The sequence below is a fragment of the Abrus precatorius genome, unplaced genomic scaffold (assembly GCF_003935025.1).
Source record: "Abrus precatorius isolate BTA unplaced genomic scaffold, Abrus_2018 Scaffold7, whole genome shotgun sequence".
NCBI lineage: Eukaryota > Viridiplantae > Streptophyta > Magnoliopsida > Fabales > Fabaceae > Abrus > Abrus precatorius.
Window position 1 is genome coordinate 7,279,256 of NW_020874417.1, and position 9,587 is coordinate 7,288,842.

At 37.4% G+C, this 9,587-nt stretch overlaps 1 protein-coding gene across 2 annotated transcripts; it reads right to left on the reverse strand.

Moving 5' to 3' along the window:
• Positions 1-925: 925 nt before the first annotated feature.
• On the reverse strand, positions 926-9,383 carry LOC113872437 (uncharacterized protein DDB_G0283697-like). Of its 2 annotated transcripts, XM_027509983.1 has the most exons (9): positions 8,909-9,383; positions 7,893-8,261; positions 7,562-7,821; positions 7,156-7,260; positions 5,533-5,674; positions 5,004-5,375; positions 4,746-4,877; positions 3,723-3,851; positions 926-3,607 (listed from the first exon to the last, which is right to left on the reverse strand). In XM_027509983.1, the coding sequence occupies exons 4-9, from the start codon at positions 7,215-7,217 to the stop codon at positions 1,334-1,336; spliced, it is 3,111 nt and encodes a 1,036-aa protein (XP_027365784.1). In that variant the 5' UTR covers positions 7,218-7,260; positions 7,562-7,821; positions 7,893-8,261; positions 8,909-9,383; the 3' UTR covers positions 926-1,333. The 2 variants fall into 2 exon arrangements, with proteins under 2 accessions (XP_027365784.1, XP_027365783.1); XM_027509982.1 differs by lacking the exon at positions 7,156-7,260 and having other exon boundaries at positions 8,909-9,287.
• Between the last annotated feature and the right edge of the window lie 204 nt (positions 9,384-9,587).

A 9,587-nucleotide genomic window follows, 5' to 3' on the forward strand; every position in this document is an offset into this window, starting at 1 on the left:
GCAGTTATGAGAGGGAATTCTTTTCCGAAAATTCCTACTCGCAAAAAATAGAGATTAAAATAAAAGGCTTAAAAACATAGGAATAAAAAATATTTTCAAGCTTTTATTTTTATACACAAAACTTAAATACAATTAAGTGCTTTTTAATGCTATTTTCCAATCAAAATTAGAGTTCTTGACACAAAATTTAGATGTAGTATCATAGATATTTATCGGTACTGTTGTCCAATCAAAGTTGAAATTTTAGTACGAACTTATGTTACGGAGACTAGAGAAGAACACCAATAATGTCTTTGGTATGCACCTAAGTTTTATCCTTCCTATGTTATATGTGGCAACGTTGAAGTTCTGACCAAGCTTCGTTGAGTTATGGATCTCAATGAGTGCTTGAAGTTGTTGCTGAGAACATGCAAACATCCCACTTAACAAGCGTCATACACCATCTACATCGCTGTATGGGAAGCCGTTGGATTCTCATGGATAATGCTTCCAATGGAGGTAAATGATTCATGAACAACAACATTGTAGGTGTAAGAGGCCAGGGAACGCCACATCAACGCTATCAACAAAAATGCCAGAGAAGGGAGGGTGTGGTAGCCATGGGGAAGGAGGCGCAGCTGAGCGAGGGAGAGGTGGCGAGGGACATGGAAGCAGTGTCATTGAAGACAACGCTGTTCGAGTCATGTCGGTCGCATTAGCCGGCAACACTGCCACGCAATCGACGTCATTTTCAAGATTCAATAGAAAGAACACTAAGGCTGACATTAAATACTAAAAAGCTGGAAAACCTGTTATAATAACGTCTTAGTCCTACCAATAGGGCAAACTACATATGCCAGAACTTTTTGTCTTTCCGGCACTGCAATCCGTATTGAAGGTCAAGTGAGACGAACATACATTAGAGGATGAAGCAGAGTCGAGCAACTATAACACTTTAATCACATTGATAAGTTCACACAAAATCCCCAGTACAGCTTCCATTATGATTATGAAGCAGCTTTGGTTGCCGCATGACAAAGACAAAAATTGCCACGAACAAATGCTTCTGTGAAACTATAAAGAAAAAGGTTTTTCCGGGGGCTGGGGGGCGGGGATTATGATCTCACACGGAAAAAAAACAACTCTTCAAGATACCGGCACTCGCAATCTTTCTCTACATCAAAGGGAAAATAGGGACAAGTTGGGCAACAATCAACTAATAAAACTGTAGGCCAAATAGAAATTGCAGAAGGAAGCTTATTGTTTACCGAATTACAAGGAACTCAAACCTCCATTACCACATGAAGATAGGGACTGAATTCCACAACAGCCACCTTATACTTCCAATTTCATTTTAGAAAATTGAAAACCTTAAGGTATTACTTGCCGCAAACAAGTTGTACTCTTCTATGATACCGCTCTCTTTTTTATTGCAACCATGATCTTTCTCAGCTTGATCTGTTGAAGCTCTTGGGTTAAAATCTCCAACGTTGTCATCATTTGGAGATTCAGTAGCTGGTTTACGACAAGTTGAAAGGGCTACAGGACCACCAAAATGAAACAGGGAAAAACCACTGTCTTGTAACTTCGCAGAATTACCATGACCAACTTCCCCATTCAATGCTGCTTTTTTTGAATTAGTTCCGGCTGGAGCAACCCCTTCTACAGTAGACCCATTAAGATATCCTTGCACGGATGCTGGCTTGGACATTAGAGTCAGTTCCTCTGTATTTAATCCTTTAGCTTTGGCAACTGGCTGATAAACTGGAATAGCAGTGGGGTTAAATAGGGGTGTTGGTTGAGATAAGGCACCATATTGCAAGCAGAAGTTTGGGTCCTCATTTAAGCTATATCCAAGAGGGGCAGCATATAAATAGTGATTTGGGTGTGGAAAGGATATCAACCCATTTGTGGGAGCAGCTGGCCATGAAACTGGATTTTGATGGTAATAACCCATTGCTGAAGGAGTCTGGAACACTGGAAACTGTAAGTTTTGGTTTGGTACTGGAGGACGTATGCTTTGAGGTTGAGAACACATATTAGTGGAGGAAAAACTGTCATCAAAATTATGGCCTATTTTCACCACAGGATTCCCCAATGCATCACCTCCTGCTTCATCCAATGGTGGACCAAATACAGACCTGCTCACAAAACCCTCATCATTTGCATAATGAATTTTCTCAATCCCAGCTTCATGAGAGCTAGACAGGCCATTGTCAATGCAGGTTGAACTATCTCTCACTTCAGATTGTTGGCTAGCATCTTCAGAATCCGACATTGAGGATTCTGTATTTTCACGATTTGAAGAGGTTGTATTATTATCACCTTCGCTAAGGCATGATGAGCAGTTATCTGAACTAGAAGTGCTACCTTGACAGGGATCAGAAGAATTGTTCAAGGCAGTGCCACTTATCAGACAAATTCCAGGTTCCTCAGATGCAATTTCTGTGGAGCTGCAAGATCCTTCAGCTTCAGTATAAAGATCATTCTGACAACTTTCAGCCATTCCATTTCTCTTCAAATTACTATCCCCATCTTCAATTTGACCTGAATCATCAACCTCATCAATAGATGACCTCATTGGATCAAATTGAAATCCTTGACCTGTGGACCCTAATGTAACATCAGAATCTGAATTACTACAAGCATACTTCTTGTGTGACTCCAAAGGTTCCCAAACTTTCTTTGTTTGAGGCAAATCCCTACCAGGATTGTTCCCTGCAATGACTCTGCTTTTGGGTCTTCCATTACACTCATGCATGAAGTCTACATGATTATACTTGCTACCACGATAAAACTGCTTAGATGTATCTACCATAGATTCAGACTTATTAGCTGGTTTTGTCTCCCAACTAACTCTATTCAGTCTATTATTCAGGCTACAACTGCATGAATGGAAATCATATCTGTCACTCATCCGGCCGTTGGAACTATAGAACTTCTCACTGCACTTGTGACTGATATTTCTACCACTGGATTTTGCAACATTTATTCTTGACTGCCTGTTTAATCCATTGATTCCCCTGGAAGAAGTCCCAAAGTTATCTCCGTAGTGTCTTTGCTCTGATCTTCCAACCATTATATTATTTTCTGAAACAATTGCATTATGGCGCCTGTCAGACCACTTCATAGGTGCATCCAGTTGAAATTCTTTCCTAAATCTAAATCTTTGACGATAAAACTTTGATTGTTCGACTGTAGAAGTATTATTCCTGTCTTGTGAATTTGCAATGTCTCCATCACAATCAACATAAGAGTGGTCTTGTGCATTTGTAATGTCTCCAGCAGAATCATCATAAGAGTGGTCTTCTGTTCTCAAAGTACTACATTCTCTAGATAAGTCTTCATCTTGAATTTTAGGATAATCACCCTCTGTTACAATGATTGAATTCCTGCATCTACTAGAATTACTTTGCTCTATATCAGCAGCTGGAGACAATTCTTCCTTCCAGACTTCATGAGATCCAGGAACATCAACTGATTCCAAACACTTTCTTTCTTTATCTCTCTCCTTTTCTTTTAGTCTTTCCTTTCTCCGCAGTTTTTTCTCCCTTTCTTTGGTCCTTTTCCTCTCCTTACGTTCTTCTTCTTCACGCTTTTCCTTTTCTTCTTCTTCAAGAAGTTTCATCTGTAAAAATATCATGTCTAGTATTTAGGAAGTAAAATCTCAAAATAAAAGCGGAAGTTCTGTTTGTTCGTTTTATTCCAAAAGCATGTTCCTAATAAAAGCATAAAATTAAGACCTGCTTTTCTAAAGTAATGATTTCTTTGCATGCTACATGAACTCGCTCTTCCAGAAGTTTTAGTGCAAGACAAACGAATATGCTGTGCGCATTTTGGCGTGCTGTTCCTTCTCTGAAAGCCTTTTCAACCTGGAAGGATAAGACATGCTTACTCAGTTAGCAGTTAAAAATGACAGATGCACACAAAAACATGACAACCAAGGCCATTGCAAATGGAAAATAATCCAAACAACCATAGCATATACTTCTAGGTAGATTGCTAAATTTCAAGTGAAAATCACAAATTTTGAGCGCAAGATCCCACAGTTTATGACTAACCCTAGCACATATTGTCATTAACTAATGAATACCTTCATCTCAAATCAACTGGCAAATTTGTTTTCTATGTTTAGAGCTGGAATGTACCCAGATTATCTCCCATTTAAATTTAAACAGGTCTTACTAAAGTTGCTTCATCTTCATTCAAATCTAAATAAGATTCCATGCAATCAGTAGTGAAATAATAATAATTCAATGCACATGTCTTCTCAACTGCATAGCGAAATCAATGGGACTAATGCATTTCCTATTTCACAGTTCTCCACTCGTTTTTGAAGAAAATCTGAGTAACATGAACTTCCCAAAAACTCAAAACATCATTATTTATGTTTATTAAGCCAAAATGTATGACAAAGAAAAAGACAAGAAAACTAAAAAAAAAAAATAGTATGTTGAATGCACTGAACTTTGTCCACAATATAAAGGCAAAAGGATAAGATTCCAATGAAATGTTTAACACACCTAATGCTATCCCAAAACCAAGCTGCTGATCATTATTAATTTATCTTACCAATTTAACATTTCATTCATTTATATTGATTTCACCCCTCATTGCACCAATCACAGTGTTATGTGAAGACTAAAACATTATTCTTAAATAATTATTGATGAAAAGACCTCAAAACTCAAAAGACAATATAAAGATGTCCCTGGCAGGAGAAATCAAGATAGACAATTGGGCAATAAAGATAAAGCAAAGCATACCTGTTCTTTAAATATAACAGTAGCAGCATCTAGAAGAAATTCTCGAGCAAGTTCTGGGCTCTTTGCATGCTTTTGAGGACGGGAACATTCTCCTTCAAGCTCATTTCCATCTTTGTCCATCAAATCATCATCCTAGAAGCATGTATTGTATAATTAACTTATGAAACTTGGACAAAATTCCTCATAAACAATGTTTAAAAATTGCATGAATTATGGAAATAGCAAGGAATTTAATTCTCCTAGTGAAACTTGACCTACATCCTCTTCTTCTGCCTCTTCAGCATGCTCAAAGGATCTTCTCATACTTTCCCCTTTTGTGATTGTAACATAACCATCTCCTACAAATAGCCTACAATGTACACACCGTTGACCCTTTAATGCATGGGCTTTAACAGAAAGTTCAGTGCAGCGTCCATCTTGCTTCCAAGCTCGGAGGGTGATGAAGCACGCACTTAAACCACCAAGATCAAGGCCACTGACTTGGACACACCCATTCATTCCAACATTTTCAAATTCCAAAATGTCAGATTTCCCTTCAGTTGTCCCCACAGCCCACTCAAAGTGATGATACGAACCCACAGCATCTCCAAATGTCTGGCGCCAATCAGCCTGAATTGAGTCAATAGATACCTGCCAAAAACAAATTATTGAGTTAGGAAAAATGTCAACTCTAATCCTCACATGTAGCTTGATAAAACTACCATTTCCATAAGAATGTTACTATAAACTCTCCCATAGAAATCCCAATGATAACAGATTTCACACCATAGAAATATGGAAGTCACACCTCATATTGGAAGGCAGTATCAGCAACACAAAACCAGCTGGTACAACGAGGTTCTCTGCGCATTCGTTTGAGCTCTTTTAGTTCCTTGAATTCTCGAATAACGTTTCTTCTACAATCCCTGCAAAATCTCTTGCTATCAAACCTGAAAGATGGAAGATAATCATTTAATAAAGATAGGGGATAATCTCTTCCATAATCTATATATACAAAACCATAATTCCTTTTTATTGTTTCTTTGTGTCCCTTAAATCACATTTTATGTTCTAAAAATCTAAATTATGCATAATCAAGCTGTGTTTCCCTTCAATAAATCCCCTTACAAACAAGATTGCCATACTCTCACAACAAAGTAAGCAGACATCACTGCACTAACTACATAATTACCTAACATTTGATATTAGAAACAAGAATCACCATGAAGTTGAATTCAATTCTGAAAACAGTTTATCAATCAATTATTTTCTCCATATTCATGATTATGGAAACAACTCAAACAACATCATCCTTTCTTATCTTATCATCCACGTCTGTCGACAAAGTTCCCAAATATCCAATTGTTTTCGTTAGAGAAATAAAAGAAAGATTAATTGGCATCCGCCTAACAACTTCAGCATTTAGGAGATGTAATGCAACTACTATATGCTTAAGCTATTGGAGGAGGTCCTAGAATGGTTTAATGGGCATAAAAATTGCACAATCCCACTTTACCTTGTGCAGAAATTCAACTTAGTTATGAGGAACAACAACAGAAAGGGTGAATTCTAAACTAATTGGTCAGAGACTCCAAAACCATGTTGAAAATTTAGATAGAGTAAATACAAATTTGGGAAGAGTGAGAAAGATAGACAGAAAAGAGAGACAATGCAAAAAGGATGTATGATGACACCATGAAAATTGTTCCCAGCCTATAGTCTTATATTAAATACTAGAGGAATATTATGAGCATATTTTCTTATTCAAGCTCAATTCTACAGAATCAATCCCCAATTAATCCCCTTTAATTTTAAGGTCAAGGCTTCCTAACTTAATTCACAAGACTTTCCTTAATAGTTTTCTACACTTTTAAATGTCTTTCACAAAATCAAGTTTCTTATCCAATTACTCATTTACAGTCCAGAAAGCCCTAGTATTCAATTAATCTTACCTTCCATGATGTCACAAAGGAAGGCTTTCCTATAAAGAATCTAAATCATTCTGCATCTTCAGGTCTTAATGTCATACTCACGATTCTAGTATGCACTATAACCATATGGGGTAATGATTTCATTTAAAATATCCAAACTATCCTAAGCAAGATTGGGACAAGACCTTTGAAAGCAGACAGGCTCTGGCAATGCATGAAATATAGACCCAGCCCTTGGCTGCCCCCTTGATTGGTGAGCTTGAGGATCAAATGAAAGCAGACAAAATATATGCTAATTCAGCTGAGAAGAACTGAAGACCTTGCATCACTGACCAACATATAATATGCAGCTCTAATCATACAGTCTATCCTTGACAATATTCTAAGGGTTCATCTTAAAACTTAAGTCCATGAATCACAAAAATATGGCCGGTTCATCTGCCTGATTGTGTAACCGACAAGTTTTTCCATTAATGCAGCATCATTTATTCTTCACTTACTGCATTCGTTGTATGCTGCTGATCCACTTTGGAAATCCATGTCCATGGTAGAGCTCCAACATTCAACTTTTAAACTTCAAGCCAACAGCTCAATTGTCCTATAATCTGGCAGATATCTAATTCATTAAATTACTCGCATAGGAATGTTAAGAATATCAAACAGCAAAAAGCTATTTTTTTCTCTTTTCTTCCCAGATTTTTAGGGGAACAAAATATTTGATCCTGCTGACAATCCATATTCAGGACACTTAAGCCCTTCAGATGCATGTCTCAATTTACATCCCTTCTATATCAATTTCAATTGTATAACTGCTTCTAGAATGAGAATTTATATTATTATTCCACTGATAACAAGCTGTCACTTATCTAATCAAACAGTCTTAGGAGTGTACAGATAGATAGACACCTGTACATGAGTCTCTCAATAAAATCTTCTTCCTTCATCCTTAAAAGTGATTGTCTTGTCTCCTCTCCAAGTGCAGACCAAAAATCCACCAGTGTATCACATGAAAGTCGGGCAGTGTGCAGGGCACAGGTTTCTCTTGTCCCATGCCCTCTGCCATAACTAACTATTCCTTGGCTTATCCAACCACGGCCTCCTCCCCCACAGGCATCAGGATAAAGCAGTTCTCTTTCCCGCTCCCTTGCACGTGCGCCATCAAATACCTGATACAAGGAAAAGTTAAGCTACCAAACAGGAAAAAGGGCAGCCTGAGAACCCAATGTTCTGCACTTACAATTTGCAGTCCTTTCAGAGATTTTGAATACAAGTAACAGTCCATTAGTGTCAGTGAACCCTCACGCGTTGTGGTCAAACCTCCCCAAGGATGGACAGTTGGATCTTGAATTTCTTCCTGGACAACATTAATGACGGATGATCCACCGGTATTTTGATTTGTCAAACCTCCAGGTATGCTGCAAGGAAAGTGAACGGTCGCTCCCTCTTGCTGCAGAGATTTCCCATACATAACAATCTGCAAAAAGCCTTCAAGGAGCAACCCATTGCACCTGGAGCAGTACATATTTTTTCGCGCCTGCTCAAAAAGGGTTTGCTTGTCTATCCTCAAGAGTTCCTGCCGAGCCTGTGGTGGCAGCTCACACCAGAACTAAGAGAAAAAAAAAACAATACAGACAATAAACATGTTACTAATTACAATCTTAAAAAAAATGGTAACAAGCACAAGCAGTCCTATATCTTAGTAACATTTCTAGTGCATGTGCAATCCTTTTCTGCCGCCATTGCTCCAACAATTTCACTACTTGCTTACAATGATTGAGGAGTCACTGCCTCAGCTAAAAAGAAAGTTATCTGGAATCTCAACCTCGAGCTACGCAATGCTTGTTTTAAAAAAATGGTACATATTAGTATACTACTCAGCTCGAAATATTACAGATTCACATGTAACATTAGTTTTATTTTATATAGCTCCACCAGACACAGTGATGTGAACAACGAAGTAAACTGAAATTCCATTCGTCAAACACATACAACCGAATCAACAACAAAAACATATATAAAAAAAAATCCTTATATCCTAAACCCCCAATAAAAGCAATGAATGCGCGAATTGTTTCAACTGCAAGATCCAATACAAAGTCAAACAATTCATTATTAACAACACAACAAACAATACAAAAACAGTGATCCAGCAACATCGCAATTGACAAAATAAACAAATAAAGAAATCTCGGAACTAATTAAAATGATTTTAAAAGAAATAAAAAATACAAAAATAAAAATTGGATCGAGTACCTTGTGGAGCTGATTGTAGCTAACATCGTCACGATTCCTGGACCAAAATCCATTCGATAGCGATGAGCCATTACTACTGAATTGGTGATTCCCATGCTCTAACGCTGGCATTTTTTCTCTTCTCTTATTCTTTCAGACCGAGCAAGATTCATCCACCAACGCTTCCATTCGTTTGAATGATTGAGGATCCAACTTGATTGAATTTTATTAATCTGAATCGAAATCCAAAGGGAATAACGGATTGGAATGATTCATAGATCGAGAGGGAGAGAGAATTGGGAGAGATTTAGAGAGAGAAAGAGCGGGCTATGATTGATGACGATGATGAAGATGAGATTTGGTGTTTTGTGAGACTGCTTGTGTTTGTGTTGTGGTGTGTCGTGTGTGTGTGTGTTATATATTCTTAGAGAGGGAGAGAAGAAATGGTGATGCTAATGGAAATGCTAGCTACAGCTCCATGGGTAGCACTAAAAGTGAAGGATAAAATTTACGTGATGTATTTAGGACCCTTTTTTTTTAATAAATTAAAGTTTATTTTGCTCAAAAAACTTGTATTTTGTTATTCTGGATTTTTAAAGAAAAACTTAAATTTTAGTTAAAATAGTATTAAAAGTAAAACAAACCTACTTTAACTCTTACTTCTTTTCTTTAATTTTTCACTCCTCTAGTTACGTGATTA

What these genes read in the sequence shown, in the direction of transcription:
- LOC113872437 (XM_027509982.1), bottom strand. Translation starts at nt 9,019, where the DNA reads ATGCCAGCGTTAGAGCATGGGAATCACCAATTCAGTAGTAATGGCTCA. An exon ending in AAGAGGCAGAAGAAGAGGAT is followed by an intron (nt 4,878 to 5,003) that starts GTAGGTCAAGTT and finishes ACATGCTTCTAG; the next exon opens with GATGATGATTTGATGGACAA. An exon ending in CTGTTATATTTAAAGAACAG is followed by an intron (nt 3,852 to 4,745) that starts GTATGCTTTGCT and finishes TTATCCTTCCAG; the next exon opens with GTTGAAAAGGCTTTCAGAGA.